The sequence below is a fragment of the Ochotona princeps genome, chromosome 2 (assembly GCF_030435755.1).
Source record: "Ochotona princeps isolate mOchPri1 chromosome 2, mOchPri1.hap1, whole genome shotgun sequence".
NCBI classification, from domain to species: Eukaryota; Metazoa; Chordata; class Mammalia; order Lagomorpha; family Ochotonidae; genus Ochotona; species Ochotona princeps.
The window spans coordinates 160,639,725-160,660,112 of record NC_080833.1 but is presented as its reverse complement, the minus strand read 5'-3'; the positions used below and the strand labels follow the sequence as shown (position 1 = coordinate 160,660,112).

Below are 20,388 nucleotides of genomic sequence, written 5' to 3'. Positions count from 1 at the left end.
GGCTCACTTGGGGAGTGAATCATCGGATGGAAGATCTTCCTCTCTGTCTCTCCTCCTCTTTGTATATCTGGCTTTCCAATAATAATAAATCTTTAAAAAAAATAATAATAATATATTAGGGATTAGATGGATGCTATCAGTACCAAATGCCTAATGTAAACATTATTGCACTGCATATTCAAAGCATTCAGCATGCTCTTATTATCTCTATAAAGTTAAAAATAACTAATCACTTTTCCAACTATTTTCTCAAAGAGCTCATCGGCCAGTATAGGAGGAAAATAAGCAAACAGGTACTTAGAAGCGAACAAGGAAGTACAGGATGTTACCAAGACAAAGAGTTGACACAGCCAACACTGTGTATGACATAGTAAAGAGCTGACATGATTCGGAATTTGAAGTCCACCCTGAGCACTGTAGATTATTGAATGGTTGCCATGGTTAAGGGAGGAGGGCGGAGCTTGCTTAGAACCTAGTAAGTCATTCTGACCTCAGACTGAAACCCGGGTAGGACAGCAGAAATGCGGCAGCCCCTGAGGCAGGGGCATCAATGCTGCACAATGATGGGCACAGGCCGATATTCTGCACCATGATGGGCATAGGCCGATATTCTGCACCAAGGAAGGACCAAGTGTGCATGTCCAGGGGTTTAGAAACCCTGCCTGCTTCTTTCCTCAGCTTGTCCTGTTCCTCTGCGGCTCCCTCCTCCACCTCTGACATCCCACTACACGGGGAAGCCAGGCCCGCGAACGCAGTGTCTGTGAATAAACGCCATCTATATTTTTTTCTATACTTGGTTGATTTGCTCCTTCACGGGTAGTTGGCAAATCTAACAATTACTACAGTTATGTTTCTAAACAATCCCTCACATAACAAGGGTAAAGCTAACTCTTCAGGAAACAAAAATAATTAGCCCAAAGCTACATATTAAGTTACAGGATTGAATTTACACCCCAATTACAATATTCCATTCTGCCAACATCGTTTTATTGTGTATGATGTCAATTTGTTAATGATACAGCTCTAAGGCACACAGTGGAAAACAACACTGTTCCTAACAAGTGAACTGTACCTGCTGCTTTAAGACGGCGGCTTTCACCTATGGAGCTGATAGTTACTGTTAACAATGGACCCCAGATACACATTGCCTTTCTATCTCTGTGAAAGTGGTTCTGACATTGACTGCAGGTCAGGGCCAACTGATCCTCCTGACAGAGCTTAAGCTAAGACCAAACAACCAGTACCAAGTTCATCCTGGCAATGCAGAACAAACAGAACCTAAATATAGTGACCGATCAATGGTGCTTCCCAGAAAAAGATGGCAAAAAGAGAATACGGGGCTTGAAAACGGAGTCAACCTTAAAGTAAACATAAGGCCGAGAGGTTATGAAGAAAGGTCCTCCTGCCAGATTCCCAAGAATTACTACCACAATACACCGAGAGCGTCAGCCTCCATCACTTCAGAGCTTCCAATACACCCTGCCGCCTCAATAGGTAACAGTAGAAAAGACCAGATATTCATTGGGTGAGCCTGGGAACTCGAAAATTCAGTCTCACTTTCCACAGGTCTCAAATTACCTGATTATATAAGTATTTTATATTAGTGTGGAACTCGAAAATTCAGTCTCACTTTCCACAGGTCTCAAATTACCTGATTATATATGTATTTTATATTAGTGTAAAGGTGAAATGGAAAAAGCACAAAAATGAACTGTTGCAAATTATATTAATATTATATTATTATAACATATAAAGAAACTGCAAATTATAAATTATTAGCACCACTATCACTAAGAAGAGAAAGTTCAGCCTTCCAAAATATGCAGTGAGTTTTTGTTCAAAACAAAGCTTCAAGTAGCTTTAACACAAACTTACCATCCAAAACAAACATGAAAACCTCAGCAAATATTTATTACTTTAGACTTAATTGCAAGAAACAGTGAAAAAAAGACATGTTTTATTAATGTTCAGTGATATGAAATTTTATTAAATTTACTTTTGCTTTTAATCTGTCAGACCATCAAGAATTGTATGTGCTTCCACAAAGACGAGGGGAGGGGCGGGGGTCTCCGGAGGGGGGGCTGTGGCCAATCATCTCTCAGAGAACACAGTGACACGCAGACTCAAGTTATGTTACTAAAAATGAAAAGGTGACAGCATCACCTAGGGGCAGGCAGAATTTCAACACAGAATAATCAGTTTCTCCGCTTTTTAGAACAATACGGAAAACAGGCTAAATGGCAACATGGACTGATATCCTAATCTCAGCTTTTCTAAGTCTTTCTTCCCCATTATCTATTTACTAAAGGTATCAAGCAGGGAAAGCCAACACAAGGCCCACTTGCTATGCACTGCGGTCCTGAACCTTAAAAATAACCATGCAATGTAAAGTTTCAAACTGGTCATAGAATCAACAGCGAAACTGACAACTGTCCTGTGACCTTTCCATTTTTTCTCGAAAGTTTACAAGCTCTTAAGTATAAGTTACAAATAAATAATAATTTAAGTAAAAACGCTATTTATTTAGTACTTTTCCATTTGAAGCACTGTACACAGCTTATGTCTTTGAAAAACAAGACTCATTAGAACAGTGCTTGCTGCCTTCTCCTATGACCCGTAACACAGAGTAAGCACCTGCTCCACGCCTTGGCAAACCGTAACACTTCTAAGAAAGGATCAGCTCCCAATATCTGATCCTTTGCATTTTCAATGTTGTGAAATAGCTCCAAGAGTTCCGCTAATGCACAGTGTTTGCCAGAGTCACTTCCTCTGAGACTTAAATCTTTCCCACCACAATTACTTTCTCCATTACTTAAGTGCATCTTCAAATCAAGATTAAAATGATTATACCAATCATTAATTAAATTACAAAATTTAACTTGGATGAAAAAATATTTAGTAATAAAGTTTGCTTTTTCCATCAGGTAAAACTAACACAGGAAACCTAAATAGCAACACATTCTGTATGAGCCCAAGTCCCCCCATACGCATGGTCCTTTGGTAGAGACAAGATATCATCAGGACGCAGCCTCCTGTCCATCTCCCTCAGCCTGCTGAATTAACCTCTCATCAAAACAAATTCACTGAATTGATACAGTGGTACGGCTGGCCCTTTAAGGTTTAAATCACCAACTCACCAAGTCCTGTGCGTCCACAACAAACAAAACCTTCAAAGCCATTACTGTACACTGGAGTTTTGTTCAGAGAAATTCCAGGTCTGGAGTAGAACATAAAATTACCACCTGCATGTAATCCCCCATACACACACACACACACACACACACACACACACGGACCAACTGAGTCCACCTGGCTTTGGCAGCTATCCTCTTATCCTCTTATCTTTCCTTCTTTTAGGTTTTCCAACTTTCCAATGATCCAAAGAGCTTTAGAAACAACTTTTTTTGTGTGTGTGCAATTTTTTTATTATTATACGCTACTGCTGTTCTCAATAAGGACAAGGTACTGGGAGCATCCCCTGCTTATGTCCCCAACTCCATATGCCCCCCAGAGGCCTGAGGAGGAACAGCATGATGCTCTGGATCAATTAGCTATAATTCTTATTAAGGCAAAAACAATCTTTAGACTCCTTCTCTTCAAAATGTAAATGAAACAGTACCTACTTGTGTTTTTCTTTTTTAAAAACGTATTTCTATTGGAAAGGCTGATCTACAGAGAGAAGTAGATACAGACAGGAGAATCTTCTCTCCACTGGCTCACTCCCCAAGCATCCACAACGGCCAGAACTGGGCGGATTGGAAGCCAGGAGCCAGAAGCTTCCTCCAGTTCTCCCATGCAGGTACAGAGTTCCAAGGGCTTCAGCCATCCTCTTATCCTTTCCCAGGGCACAGGCAGGGAGCTGGATGGGAAACAGAGCCATTGGGATTAGAAGAAGCACCCATATGGGATGCTGGTGCGTGCAAGGCAAGGCCTTTTAGCCACTAGGCTACCATGCCAGGCCCAGTACTTACTTGTTTAATGCCTATGCATTCAACACTTGAAATAAACATATGAGAGAAATCACTAAACAGTAATTACCCTGCTCTGGCTGTGACAATTAAAACACTACCTAAAAAACCAACTGCTTTGGTTTTTAAAGTTTCCGTATTAAAAACTTCATCCGTGAGGCCACTAGTCATTGTAGTATGACAGGTTAAGTTGTCTCTTGGAGTGCTGGCATCCCCTAGGAAGTGCTACTTGGGGTCCTGGATGTTGCCCTTCCAATCCAGCTCCCTGCTGACGTGCCTGGGAAGAGCAATGGAAGACGGCCCACGTGCCTGGGCGCCTTTACTCATGTACAAGACCTGAAGAAGCTCCTGGCTGCTGACTTCAGCCACCACAGCTCTGGCCAATGTAGCCACTTAGACATCTATGGATCTGTAAAATGAATCAGCGGATGGAAAATCTCTCAATCTCTCTCTCTCTAGCTTTCACATAAGTAAAATAAATCTTTTAAAAATAGTTTATCTGTGATTAATATCATTAGCAATTTGATTAGATACTCCCAATTGAGGTCTAATCAGGAGAGACAACATGATAATTTGACCATAGAAAGCTTCCTGAAACAAAAAAAAATCAGTTCAGGAAGAAAAATAGAAATTTACAACACCATGAAGTTCAATAACATGTCACTGGACATGACAGTCCCCATTACACAGTTACTATACATCCCCTTAAAGGAAAAACTGCAATACAAAATCAACAACAGGAAAAAATAGGAATTTACAATGCCATGAAGTTAAATAACATGCTGCTGAATGACTAATGTTTCTCTGAGGAACTAAAAAAGAAAATCAAGTTCTTAAAGAAAATTTTGTCACTTACTATATGACCTGTGAGTCAGTGAAAAATCTGAGTAAAAATATTTTTGAAGAAATGAAACTAAAAAAAAAAACCATAAAATACATGATATAGTTTCTGCTCATCTTTGTTGGTGAGATATGTCTCCTGTAGACAACAGAGAGATGGGTTTTGTTTTTAATATCCAGTCTACTAATCTATGATGTTTGATTGATGGGCATAAGTCTTTTACATTCAGGGTTAATATGAACAGGTGGTAACTTGGTCCTGTCATTTCAGCAATGGATTGTGCATTGTTTGATTTAGTCTTCTGTTCTAATTTTACTGGGATGTTCTTCACATTTGCCTTTGGTTTGGGTAGATGCTATTCCTTTTTTCTGTCAAGAGAACATCTTTAAATATCATTTGTAGGGCAGATATGGAAGAGGCATTTTTTTTTAGCTTTTCTTTACTGTGAAAGAATTTTATTTCCTTTTCAAAGACAAAGGAAACCTCTGCTGGGTACGTTATTCTGGGCTGACAACTTTTTCCTTTTACAACCCAGAATATGTCACTCCATTCTCTTCTGGTCTGTAGAGTTTCCTGTCTGAGAGGTCAGCTGTCAGTCTGATTGCCATTCCTCTATATGTCTATTGATTTTTTTCACGTGCACATTTAAGGATCTTTTTTTCATATTCGATTGAAGACAGCTTGATTATCATGTGTCATGGAGAAGATCGCTTTTGGTCAAGCCTGTTAGGAGTTCTGTGCCTCTCCAGTATTCTGTTTCCCAATTCTTTCTCTAGATTAGCGAAGTTTTCACTAATTCTTTCATTGAACACAACTTTAAACCCAGCTTCTCTTTCTGTACCTTCTGGAACTCCTATAACTCTTACATTTGGCCTTTAATAGTGTCTCTTAATTCTTTGACCCAGCTCTGCTTCCACCTTTTTGATTGTTTCCCCATGGTGACAAGACATGTCTTCCAATTCTGAGATTCCTTCTTCTGCCTCATTTCATTCTGTTACAGAGAGTTTCTGTGGAATTTTTAATTCGCTCTCTTGTGTCCTTCATTTCCAATAACTCAGCTTGATTTTCAGTGTTGCTATTTCCTGTGTAACTCCTGTATGTGCTTCTCATTGTTGATAAGAAGCTTTATAATGAGTTTTCTGAATTCTATATCCCCATTTCCTTGATGTATTCCTCAGTTAACTCTGAGGTTGGCAAGGAGTTTTGCTCCTTTGTAGGGAAGTCTCCAGTAATATTCATTGTGCCTCTGTCTCTTCTTTTGCCCTTGGTCACTGTACTTCTGGTTAGCAGGCTCTTCTCTAAGCTGTGACACCCACAGGTCTACAATTCGATTTTACTTACTGCAGTTGGTACACGGTTCTTTGTTTGCAGTCACTTGTGCCACTCCCTCCAGTAAGTGGCAACCAGTACAATGAACTGAGCTCAGTGAATTTGCTCCCAGCTCAGTGCATGTACAGCTCACTGTTGTCCCTATAGTCTCAAAGCCTTTGCCACACTGTGCAAAATGGCACCTGATGTGCCACTACTAGAGTTCTTGATGTATGGGCCATTAGGTATGGGAGCTACCCAGACCTATTTTGGGTGGAACCTGTAGGATGCCACTTTATGGCAATGCATTGAGCCAGAAATGAGTTTGCTCCCAGCTTAATGCATGTGCAGTCCTGTCCCATAGCCTTTGCCTCCCTGCACAAAATGGCACCCTATTTGACTCTAGTGTCTATGCTGTGACATCCATCCTGTTCCTGCACTGCCAGTCTGGGATCTGCTGCTCTGTATTTGCTCATGGTCAAATCAAACAAACCATCATGATGGGCAGTTCTTTTTCTGGGTTCACTTCCTGAGCTCCTAGTGAACGCCCCTTCCCACCTGCTTACTGGTGGAGTTACAGCTGCAAGTGCAGTTCAGATCGCTGCTTGCTGAATGCCACAGGGAGGGTATGGTCACTGCAACACCACACCGTTGTCTCCACTGCTTTCCTATGTCCATCAGTCTCCAGGTGTCCCTCTGCTGTCGTTCTATCCTCTCCCATTTCCTGTAATGTACCCTCTTTGCTTCACCCTGGCTAACGTTTCTCCATCTGTTTAAATGTGACCTTACCCTATTCCACCATCTTGATTCTCCAAGAGTGCCTTTACAAACTCAATACTATATTTTCTCTTTGTCCATACCTACAATTCCATGATGTATTTAATGCTAAATTAAATGTTAAATTTGTAACTGTTACAAAAGGACTATACTATGGTAATAGTATAGGGGGAAATGGTAGAAGGGGAAGTAGGGAGGAAAAGGGGAAATCCCTACACCTACAAAAAAATAATCATGGAAAAGAATATGAATTTTAGAAAAAACATTTCAAATATTTCATGGAAGGGGCCATAGTACATGGGTGCAGGTTTGAGTACCTGCTGCTCCACTTCTAATCCAGCTTCCTGCTAATGTGCATGGAAAAGCACAGACATATTGCCCCAGTCATTCGGCCCTTGCATCCATTTGGGAGACCCAAATGAAGCTCTGGCTCCTGGCTTGGCCAAGGAGTTACAACCATCTGGGAACAGCAGACTGATGACTCTCTCTGCATGTCTCTCCTCCTCTCTGTAATTAAATAAATCTTGTTTAAAAAATTTGAAATAAAGCTACATTTAAAATCACTTTTAAAATAGAATTAAAAGGTGAAAAAAAATTTTTAATTGAGGTGTATGAGTGTAAGAAAAGTGTTCCACGGTTTACAAAAGACTCCAGAGCTCCGCAGATGTCTATACGCTGCATCAATGTCAAGTTCTTCCTTTACAAAAAAAAAATAGTACTGGCATAGGCAATGTGTTTTCAAAAGAAAATTCAGAGAATCCTGCAGCAGCAACATCCTGGACAGCGCAGAGACACACCACAGACAGCGTGGACAAGGCAGAAGCACGGTGGACAGCAGAAACTCCACAGGGCAGCTGCCCCAACCAGGACCAAGGGGAGCTGCAGCTGGCTTAGCCAGGTAGGAGCAGCCTGTGGCAGCCATGCTGCGGGTAATATTTTCTGGCAAAGAACCTAGAGAACAGCACTAACTTTACCCTAGACAGTTGTGGGAGCTGGTGACGGGGTGTCCCGAGACGTTTGTGGGGCAAGGGACACAGGATGAGGTATGTTTCCTTGATATTGGGTCTGGGCACTTTGACCAAAGAGCAGTTGGTGTCGTTTGTAAGTCAGAGAAGAGAATGCCTTATCTCCACATGCCGGCCCTGCAAAATCCAGCAACACGGGCAACACTACCCATCAAGCGTATGAGGTGCCCATGACTCTAGAAGCCAGGTAGAGGACAAGGAGTCCTCAAATCATCATGGGAAGTAGAGTTCCAATCGTCCTACTGCCCGCCTTTCTCCCGCGGCCCCCACCCCATCCACAGAGAGGACTACAGCAACCCGGGCTTAACCCCACCTGGAGGTCAGTAACAGTGAGCAGCGGCCTACTTGCCAGCATCTGCAAATACAGGCGGCTAGGAAGTTTTAAGTGAGACAAATGAACCTGCCCCATGAACTTTGTGCTAGCAGACTGGCAGATACTGGCACCCCTCTGCACTGCCACACGCTCAGGGACACGATTTCCCAAGGCAGAGCACTCAAGGGAAGCTGGTGCCCAAACGCCAGGCAGACGCACGGTGAGCAGCAGAGCCTCAAATCCCAGCCACTGCAGGAGATCTGAGAGCAGCCTGCACAACTTCTGCGTCTGCACCATAGGACACTATATGACCTGGGGCCCTGGGCATTCAGTGTGCCTTACAGTAGAGACTAAGAGATCCTAGATTGCCCAAAGTGTGTTACAGCAGGATTCTGTGCTCACACAGACATCACAGAGATACTCTGTGTAGTTCAAGTGCCAGAGTGGGTGAGGGTTGTAGCCACAGTGGACATGAAGACAAGAGGTGAGGCAGCTGCCATCAGTCCCTCCCCTCTGTCAATGGTCAAGGAGAGCCACCATGCCCAATGTATGGAGATTTCTCAGATATCTGAAAACAGATCAACCATACGATCCAGCTATCCCACTCCTGGGAATATAGCCAAAAGAAATGAAATCTACATATGAGGGAATGTCCTGCAACCCCGTGTTTCCAACGCATAATAACTAAGATGTGGAACTAACACATTTGTGACTGGATAAAGACAATGTGCTATACATACACCATGGAATACTACTCAGCCACAAAAAAGAATGAAATCTTATCATTCTTATCATATCTATCAAAATGACCCAGCTGAAAAACATTATACTTCGTGAAATAAGCCATTCCCCAATGGAAAGATACCATATGTTCTCCCTGATTTGTGACAACTGTTACACAGAGTATGAAAATCCACCCAGGAAGTGAGATTAGCATACTGGGAATTCACTGCTGGAAACAGCAGGAGTCTATATTCATGAGTAACACTAGGATTTCCATCTTTGTTTTAGTTCACTTTAATTTTATGTAACTTCATTTTTTTGCTTTTTTTTTGTTTTTTCCTCTGCCTCTACTTGCTAAGATACAATATCTTTAGATAGTAAAGTTAAAATTGTTATTGTGAAGTGAATAAATACACTATTGTGGTAATTTGGGGGCAAAAAAATGGGGGATGTACTTATTTACAGACTGGTCGCAGAGACACACTCACAGACACACACACACACAGAGAAATCTTCTATCTGCACCTCACTCCCCAAATGGCCACAATGGCTGGAGCTGGGCCAGGGTGAAGAAAGGAGCCCCGAACTCCACCCATGTCTCGCACCTGGGAGACAGGACCACTCACCCAGCCCCTCTTTTACTGTCTTCCCAGGCATTAACGGCAGGAAGCTGTATCCAGCAAGATTCAAACCAGGGCTCTGATTTGGGATGCTTGAGTCCCAGGCAACAAGGCTGGCCCCTTACTTAAACTTTATTACCTGTAACACTGCTTACCATAGCAATGTAAAACATTACTCATTGCAAGAAGCTGGGGAAACTGCACACACAGCTTCTCTGGAGAAGCACTGTGATTCCCTGGAAATCTATAAAATGAATCTATAAAATCTGTAAGAATTCATCATCTTACAGAAACACATTACAGGAAATGAGGCAGGTTTTCATTCCTCCTATGTTAAAAAAAAGTCTTTTTTACAAAACAACAGTGAAAAAGAATTGTTATACACTATAAATTACATATTATATACACATATATAATACACACACACACAATACTACACCTCTCTCCAAACGATGCCAGCAGAAGCCAGCAATGGAAGATGCTGAAAATTCTGTCCTAATGACAAGTCCCAGTACAACAGCTAGGACACGGGCAGAGCTCCCAACCACCCTCTTTCCAAAGCACCTAACCTAATCAAGTCAAACGTGTTCTAGCAATCGTCATTTGAAATAACTACCAGAGAAAAACGAATACAGTTTTGCAAGTAATACTCTATGTTCCCAAGGAAGGAGGTTAGTTTTTCAACTGCCTTAAAAGACAATATTAAGAGAGTATGCAAATAAGCTCTGAAGGCAGATTTGAGAATATCATGCAATGTACAGGTCACCCCACTATTCTTTCTAATTTTCAGAAAGGAAAAGAATGATGTGTCCTCTAAGAACAATTATCAGAACATCTAAAATTTGACCTTGTATATACACATTAATTTACATAAGAGAATAAAACATGCAAGTCAAACTAGGCAATTTCAAGTTAGTGACTTCAGCCCACGAAACAAGACTGTAACAACTTGCCAAGGTGAAGGCAAAATTACAGGGCAAATTCAGGAAAAGATTCTCAAAAAATTCTCACATCAATCAGACAAGCTACAGAATAATTATTCAAATTCTACTGTCCATGAATTTCAATGGTGTAAAAATCCTACCTATACTTCCTAACCTACAAGAAAAAAGCCCTAATTGATTTTTTATTTTTAAGTATTCCTTGGCTAGAAAACTGTGTCCTCAAGGAAATAACACAAGAAATAGTACTTGTCAATAATTCATGCTACGGACTTGGCACTTGTCACTTCATTTCTCATTACATGGATTTTGCCACAAGCCAGCAAGTATGAATTCACTACTAAAGTGGAATGTGCTATTGAAACAGGCAGATCTCTGAGTTGCTCTGAAAATTATTAAATAGCATGAGTCTTAATCTGTCCATATGGTCTGATAGGATCCTTGCCTTCTAGTAAGATGCTACATTTTTTCCAGTACACTTGGGATGACTACTCTTAACCCAAATTAGGGTAAAATCAAAACGACCCATGGAAATCCTTCCTTTCTACCAGCATAAACACATATCACTCCGCTCAAATCCAATCTAAACGTTATTCATGCTTATATTAAATCCAACCACTGTGCTGGGTTTGTTGTATCAGCACTCAATTCCGGATGAAAGTGCCCACATAAAGACAGCACCTGGGAACAGGGTGACGTGACAACATAGAACTCTGCAGGTTAAACATCTCTTTCCAGTCCCACTCCTACAAGACCAGAATTTACCAGCATTTGAACACCTTCTGTTACTAAGGAACTGCAATGCCACCTATTTTTTTAAATATATCACAGTATTTGTGCTGAGACACTTTTATCACAAAACACAAAGTAATACATGGCAAAAAAAAAAATCAGCTAGTCAGAAAATTCATATGACAAATTCTGAAACTTTCCCTTTTCTTTCCTCAGTTTTTGAGTACCAAGCATAATTAATGGTCTATACAAAGTATCCGAGATGAGAGCTAGATAATAGAGTAGTGTATTTATACTAGATAAGACTAAAATTCCACACTGATACAGTATTCTGCAAGAAAATCTTGTGCAGTATTTCTAAGGATAATGACATCAAAACTCACAGAAACGTCAACTGGTCATGGACATATATAATCACCAGTTCTGTTTTAAGAATTCATAATCTTCTTAAAACAATGGATTTTATCAACTGCAATTTTCAACCACTCAGCTTGTATGGTAATCAATTTTGCATTTTACGTACTTTTTATTCAGTTATCCCAGTGTTTAAAAAGAGGTTGTTGAAACAGTTATGTAGGTTTAACTCAAAAATAACTGTCTGACCTCTGATAAGCCATCTAGCCTCTGTTTCTCCATTTCCTCGACTGTAACTTGAAGAACATAGTTTCTCCACCTCACAAGTGAAAGCTAGCACTGGGCCCAGCACAGAGAAGGTGCTGTGTAAGCATGAGGCAAGCACCCACAGGGTTCTTTGTCCCAAGCTCAATTCTAGGATAAACATAGAACAGAAAACTTGAGTATCATGTTGCCAATTATCTATACAAGAGGAACTCATGATGGAAAGAAAAGAGGCTTCCTTTGCAGTAAAATTATTTTTTTTAAAAAAACAGAATATTAATTATCTTTCCAGGTAGGTAATGTTTTTCTCTGAGTTTCTATTTTATAAATCCAAGAAATATTACATATGAGAAGCTTTCAATGATGTTAATTTTTCTTTTCTCTTTCAGAAGGGAAGGCAACATTATGGAATTGTAAATACTTTCTTTCAAATCAAGGTTTTCTGCTGTTAACTCCAACAGAGGCGATACTAGAACAGCGAGAGGTGTTAAGAACTATCTTGCCAAGACTGCCACCTACTGGATTATATTAAATTGCACAGTTTAGAAATAAGATCTAAATATATTAAATACCAAATTTAACCCAATAAAAGTTTTTTTTCCAAAGTAGGTAAATCTGAGCATTTATAAGATATCTCATATCACAAGAAATTCTCTTTTTGTGCTAAATGGCATATTCTTTGGGGAAGGCTCATTGGCCTAACACAATCAATCAATTTTCATTTGAATGTTTGTAGAGCTCATCTTGATAAAATGAGTGAAAGAGGAAGCAATGAAATTTTAATGTGTACTAAGTAGTTACTACTGGATAAAGAACCTACATTATAAGTGTCAGATATTATCATCAACAACTCTGTTGTATTTAAATAAAAGCAGTATAGGGATCAGCACAGTGGCTCAACAAGCTAATCCTCCACCCTGCAGTGCCAGCATCCCAGATGGGCACCACTTCCTGTCCTAGCCTCTGCACTTCTGACCCAGCTCCCTGCTTGTGACCTGGGAGAGCAGTAGAGGCTGGCCCAAGTCCCTGAGACCCTGTACCCACATGGGAGACCGGGAGGAGGCTCCTGGCTCCCAGCTTTGTGGTCAGCTCAGCTTTGGCCTATGTGGCCACTTGGAGAGTGAACCAGCAGATGAAAGACATTCTCTACCTCTCATTCTTTCTATAAAATCTGCCTTTCAAATAAAACTATATGAACACCATTATGATTAACAGGACAGGAGAGGTGATACAAATACTTGCAGTTTTAAAGTGGAGCCAGCAGGTTAGCACCATGGCACAGCAGGCTTACACTGAAAGCTCCCAGGTGAGTGCTGGTTTAAGTCCCAGCCACTCCACTTCAGACCCAGGTTCCTGATAATGTGCTTAAGAAAGCAGCAGAAGGGCCTGGGGTGATAGCGTAGCGGTTAAAGTCCTCGCCTTGAACGCGCCAGGATTCCATATGGGCACTGGTTCTAGTCCTGGCGACCCTGCTTCCCATCCAGCTCCCTGGGAAAGCAGTCGAGGACGGCCCAAAGCCTTGGGACCCTGCACCCACGTGAGAGACCCGGATGAAACTCCTGGCTTTTGGCTTCGGATTGGCTCAGCTCCAGCCATTGCGGCATCTTAGGGAGTAAACTGGGATGGAAGATCTTCTTCTCTTTATCTTCTCCTCTCTGTATATCTGCCTTTCTAATAAAAATAAACAAATCTTTAAAAACAAAAAAGAAGGAGAGAAAGAAAGAAAACAGCAGAAGACAGCCCAAACACTTGGGTCCCTGCCACCACAACAAAGCCCTGGAGAAAGCTGCTGTCTCTCAGCCTCCGACCCTGGCTCTTGAGCCCATTTGGAGAACAAACTACCAGATGGGAGTTCAATCACACACTTGCTCTTTTTGTCTCTAACTCTGGCTTTCACGTAACTAAATAAATTAAGTTCTGAAAGAAAAACTTGACAGATATAAGTATTGTAACCAGCAAGGTTATCACTCAGAAGTGAAGGCAAAATGAAGACACTCAAAGACAAGCACAAACTGAAGGACTTTACCTCTACAGGCAATGCCTGTATCAGAAGTGAGAAGGTGGCTAATACCACCACAAAAATATGTAAAAAGCACAAATCTCAACAACTGAGCACATACACCAAAAACTGAGGAGAAAAATCTAATCATTAATATTTTATCTTTATCGGGCTCGGCAGCGTGGCCTAGTGGCTAAGGTCCTCGCCTTGATCCCATATGGCTGCTGGTTCTAATCCCGGCAGTTCCACTTCCTCTCTATCTCTCCTCCTCTCAGTATATCTGACTTTGTAATAAAAATTAAAAAAATATATATTTTATCTTTATCTCCATGTTGGATTTGCTACACTTTCAGATTACTATATATTCAGATAACTAGACTTTTTTACCTTGATTAATTCGATCTACAGTTCCATTATTTTTTTTGTACTCACTAGGCTTCTGATTGTTAAGGTTATGCTGGTTTCTTAAAATGAGTTGGAAAGTGGAGATGCTCATGTTATTGTCACATTTTGTACTCGGAGAAGCAACAGGGAGTAACGGCTGGCTTAGTTTCTCTGGAAACACCTCCAGGACATCAAGGCAAGGCCCTCTAGTCCTAGGAGCTACACGCTTACCTTTCAATGGCTAATTCCTTGTTGGAAAGTTGCTGCACTGTAATCACAACCTTCTTCTCTATTCCTTGCTTTAATTTGAAATAAAATTTATCTCTATCCTTAGGCACAGGACTGAAACATTCAAAAAGAATAGGATTAATAGCATAATAATTCAATCAAATTATAACATAAACATATTCTGGCATCGTTCAAATTAGGCAGCAAAGAATTTCAGCAGCAACATTCTCATTCTGGAGATGTAAATTCTCACCTTCTCATAGGTAGAGGACCACAAGTGTTACAGTCAGCAAAATAGTTTCTATGAATTTTTAAACTCAATTTACAAGATCCTCATTTTTCAATCTCCCACAGTCAAAATCAAGATCTTAAAAATGACAGCATCATACATTTTTAAACTTTAATTTGTAAAATTAATTTAGGAATGTCTTTTTTTTTTAATTAATGCACTTCTAGTGTAACTGGCTGAGTGGCCATTAATGCCTGTAACACAGTAAAACTTTAAGCAAAGAGAAGAAGTTGTATTGAGGTACTTACAGTTTGAGATGATTATGACATATACAAGTAAATAAAATTAAAGGTAGACAAAAAAAATACAGAGTAAGACAGCAGTCAGTTCTAGACTAAATCAGACTGATTGTTCTTACAAATTAACTCATTAAAACAAACTTTAAAAACATGGAATGTCTAATTTAGAAAGGAAAAATATCTTGAACAATATATTCAACCTGAGGCCCAACTTCTCTGTAAACTACAGGTAAAATATCTCCCTAGTAACTACCGCAAGGATGAAAGGCACAATTAAGCTAAACAGACAACAGAAAAAAATGTAGATGCTGGGCCCAGCAGCGTGGCCTAGTGGCTAAAGTCCTCGCCTTGAACACGCCAGGATCCCATATGGGCGCCAATTCTAATCCCGGCAGCTCTACTTCCCATCCAGCTTCCTGCTTGTGGTCTGGGAAAGCAGTCGAGGACGGCCCAAAGCTTTGGGACCCTGCAACCACGTGGGAGACCCGGAAGAGGTTCCTGGTTCCCGGCTTCAGATCAGCACAGCACTAGCCATTGCAGCTCACTTGGGGAGTGAATCATCGGATGGAAGATCTTCCTCTCTGTCTCTCCTCCTCCCTGTATATCTGACTTTGTAATAAATAAATAAATCTTAAAAAAAAATGTAGATGCTGATCATTGCATATAATGTGCTAACATAAACCATGAAGAGTACATTTTAATGGAAAAATATGTCATGAGACAGAAACCCACAAAAATAACTTCAAGAGTTCTGTGAGACAAAAAAAATTTACTCTTTTCAATTTACTAAGTTTTTTATTAATTATGAATATTTTAAATCATTAAGTTAACTGCCAGAAAAACAGTAAAACATATGTATTCGCCAAACAAATAGCTGAATCAGTTTAAAGTTTAATGCCAACACGGTGTGGTTTTGAAAAACTTCCTATTAGCCAATTTTAGATGTCAGGACAATGTAACATTTTCTTCTTTCCAAAGAACCTCACCTAAAGTTTCCTTTTCCATCGTCTTCTTTTACCTCCAAGGAGACACTGAACGTGAACACGTCACTGTCTGGTGTTGGCATAATCGAGTCTTTAACATCCGACACTTGTCTGGAAGAACGTTTGAATGCTGTACAGAAACTATATAAAATTCTGCTTACCTAAAAGAAGAAAAACAGAACTACCATTAGGCAAAGGATCTAACTGCACTCTGAAACCCTTCTCTCCTAATTCCTGCATCTAAACTTTCCATGACCACAATTTTCTTCAGCAGACAAAATACATACAGGCTACACATATATTTATTGTTAATATATATTTTCTCTCAAAATTTGATCACTATGCTTTAGAGAGGGATGGGTACAAAACTATGAATTTCAATGTAGATCATTCAAACTCTAAATTGCTACAACCCAAAAACTATTACAGTGAATTCAGCCAAACAAGGTAAATACTACCAAACTATCCCTCAAAATGTAAATTAATTTTACAGAATGTGTTAAGAAATTAATGTTGTGACATCATCTCACAAAAACTTAAGAGAAGGAAGAGCACTTGGAGATGATAAACCGATACCATAAACTGATTCGTGCTCTGTTCCCTTCTACAAGCTCACCAAAGGATCGCCAGAAGCTGACCTCGTCAGAGCCAGAGAGAATCTCCACACTACAAAACACAAATTCTTTGCAAAGAGTCCTTACAGTGAAAGTCTTCAAATAGTTCATGGAAAAGTATATTTATGAAAAACTATGCCTGGATTTAAAAAAGAATTTTGCCCCAAAGTAAACATATCTTAATTCCATTTAACCGAAGTTTGTGATACACTCTTGCATGTAGCATTTCATATTTCAAACTCCATTTGACATGTTAACTCATTGAATCCTTCATAAGTAACCACATAAACTAGATTTAATGGTATTTGCAATATATTTTAGTAAAGTACAGCTCCAAAAATTTCCAAAAACCACACAGCCATTAACTGACTGGATGAGGACAAGAATTCTTAGTTAAGTAAACTGTCTCCTAATACCATTTTGACTAGTTTTCTGCTGCCAATGATTTCCTCTCAGAGCAGGAAAGGAAGAAAAGACTGCAGTTTATTGACTGTATGTACATGTGCCTATTTGGAGTATAGAAATATGCCCAAGAGTGTTCATGATGAGACAGCAGCTTCATTAAGAACTCTTCCCTGAAAGAAGCCACTTATACATTTTTTCCTTTGCATCTCCCAACTATGATATTTAAGCCTGGCAATAAAGGATGATGAAGTAATAAAAAGCTCACAAAAGAAACTCTAGTTTTTTTTTTCAGATGTCTCTAAGCCTCAAAACACTACGAAATGTTGCAATGAATAGAGCCTAAGATAATTTCTAAAATGATCTGCCTTCTAAGTCTTCCCAACACACACTCATAAACACTGCTCTGTTTCAGAGGGCCAGCTAGTAAGCCACAGAATAAGTATACAGAAACCAAGATTTAAAGAGCTTCCAGGGTTTTTAACTCAAAGTTGTCATGGCCCTCACCCTTCCGATAGCCACTTACATCTATAAACAACGACTGACAATTAATTAACACACTTAGCAGCTGTGCAGCAGTGCTATGCGCCAGCCCAAAATTGCAACTTCTGCAAGAATGTCATATTGCATCACAATGTTCATAAAATGTTTAAAATATTTTGCCACTTTACCCCATTATAATTTTATATAAATGTAAATACAACAAAGACAATAATGTACTGGTAGCAGTAAGAACACTGAGCCTCAAGTCTTACATAATGTAGACAATGATTAGAAAAAATATATTTCTTGAGTACATTCTATGTATCCTAGATGCTACAGACACAGGAGCTTATACTCCATCACACACAAGCTGAATGTGTTCAGGATGAGCGAGAGGGAATCAGTAGATGAACCAAATGCAAAAATGTTTAGCCTAAGTTACTGTTCCTTACTTAGACTTACTTATTAGATTTAACGCTTTCATTAATGTGATGGGGGAAGCAGAATCAAAGAATATGCTAGAAATATTCAATGGCAGATTATACTTACAGGTGATGCATAATCATGGAAATTGAACAACTTTTATTTCTTGGGTACTCATCACTTCCTACCCTTACATATAATGTGAAGTCTATGTTCTATAAATCAATTTCAGTGTGTTAACAATGCATATGAGTACAAATAAACACCAGGAGATAATTTTGTATAAATTAGTACCAACCCCCAATGGTCTGTTTTCTTTTTCCCCCTTTCCCATCTCTTCTAACACATTTTCTTTATTCCAGAGATAACTGCTTGCCTTTCATATCAGAAAGACACATCAAAACAAGTCAAACAAAACTGAAAATTCTAAAATAAACAGCAAGGCTTCAGCGATTTCTCTTTACAGCATTAAGATTATGCAGCAGAGCTACAGTGGTAATGAATGTTGGGAGAGAATTCAAATTCCACCTTTATCTCCTCTGGAGAAAGTAACAGCATATTAATGTGATGAACAGCAATCAAACTTCATTGAATACTGCTCATGTCATACAAGTTGCTATTCACACACAAAAAGGTTTTCATATGTGAATTCTGGAATCTTTAAATAAAAAGAAATGGTAACCCAAGAATAGTAAATTTCAGAAACAATGATAATCAGTGCTTGTCAATGTTGAAATAAACTGGGCCACCAATTACATCAAAGAAAAGTTAAAAATATGTACCATCATAACCATCTTAATAACACGTCACATTATTACAGTAAATACACAACTAATCTATGATGGGCACTTACTCTGTATAAGGCAAAGATTTATTGACAAATAACATGGCACAATTTTTCTCCAGATAATAATACCTACAGGGAGTACTAATCATACAATCAAAAAACTGTACATCTGGTTCGACCTGCTGTTGTTGCTGTTGCTGAAGTAAGCGTGGGGCATGTGCCTATCTGGAGTGGATATATAGGAACAATTTTAACACGTTTTACCTTCTTCTTTATTTCAGTATTTTCCAAGTTTGCAAAAGGACATTACATGTTAAAACTCCAAACAAGGTTATTACATAATAAAAGTTCTTATTTAAACATCAGTCTAGAAACTTTTAAAAATTTATAATAAATTAGGGCCCCGGCAGCGTAGCCTAGCGGCTGAAGTCCTCGCCTTGAACGCACCGGGATCCCATATGGGCGCCGGTTCTAATCCCAACAGCTCCACTTCCCATCCAGCTCCCTGCTTGTGGCCTGGGAAAGCAGTCGAGGACGGCCCAAAGCTTTGGGACCCTGCACCCGCGTGGGAGACCTGGAAGAGGTTCCTGGTTCCCGGCATCGGATCGGCGCAGCACCAGCTGTTGCGGCTCACTTGGGGAGTGAACCATCGGATGGAAGATCTTCCTCTCTGTCTCTCCTCCTCTCTGCATATCCGGCTTTCTAATAATAATAAATCTTTTAAAAAAATTTATTATAAATTTAAGGAAAACTACCAAGATAACTTCTGCTTTCAAAATGAGGCATTTAGCTAAAATACCACGTCAATAATTAACTGTTCAGAAGTGATCTCTTCCCAAACAAGAAAACAGTATATAAAGATCTCCTCATTGATAGTCCTGATATTTGTCATGGAGTATCTGCACATGCCCGTAACTCCGGACAACAAAACGGCATCTCCACAGCATAACACAGACTACTAGTACTGGTAAGTACAAGCAAACAATGCCATCAAAACCCACCTTTACAAAAATGGTTATACTAGCTAAAAGAGATACAATCTTAGAGTGTTTCAAAGTATCTTTTTGAACTCTTACATTCAAATTTCACAATGCTCCCTGATAATCTCACAGAAGACCAACAGATCGGCCTCCCTGTTCAAGGTCCCTGCCCATCAGCACACTTCTGGCTGGACTGTCCAATTCTTTGGCTCTTGCTTACTGAGATGCATTCCAGCAAGAGGCCTGCAGACAATCCAGGATACAAACCCAACATGTCCCAACCCTTCTGTGGGAGCCCTACAACTCTGCGCCAGAGCTGTCCCAGAGAGCCCTCCTCCTCAAGGGGCTGCGCTTCTCTACTGTCGTGTCCACTGCTTAGGGGCGTGGCAGGGAGGTGAGAGCGTCACAGCGACCGCTGGCGTGCAGAGCCAGGCTGATGGCCAGGCTGCTCCTCTCAAGGTGTCTTCTTGCTTTCAACTGAAGAACTTGGGTTATTATCCAAGGACCCTGCAAAACGAAACATAAAGGGGGAAACAAATAAGTCACTGATATTGTAGCACAATAAACACTTAATAACAATGTCAAGAATGCCTGTCACCTGGCTCCTGAGCTATCTGTGTCAATTACTTGTGTTCGTAATGACAGACCAAATGCTAAAACTGAATTTACCCCTTTCCCACAGAGCAGGAAACTTCTGGGAAACAGGTAACC

General features: G+C 40.0%; 1 protein-coding gene across 2 annotated transcripts in view; it reads right to left on the bottom strand.

The window, feature by feature from the left end:
- Nucleotides 1-20,388, bottom strand: part of RABGAP1L (RAB GTPase activating protein 1 like) — a 614,224-nt gene that overhangs the window by 520,678 nt on the left and 73,158 nt on the right. For both annotated transcript variants that reach the window (XM_058660694.1, XM_058660695.1), the window contains exons 6-7: nucleotides 15,992-16,149; nucleotides 14,481-14,591 (exon numbers count right to left, since the gene is read on the bottom strand). In XM_058660694.1, coding sequence (XP_058516677.1) covers nucleotides 14,481-14,591; nucleotides 15,992-16,149 — 269 coding nt within the window. The remainder of the gene's footprint in view (nucleotides 1-14,480; nucleotides 14,592-15,991; nucleotides 16,150-20,388) is intronic.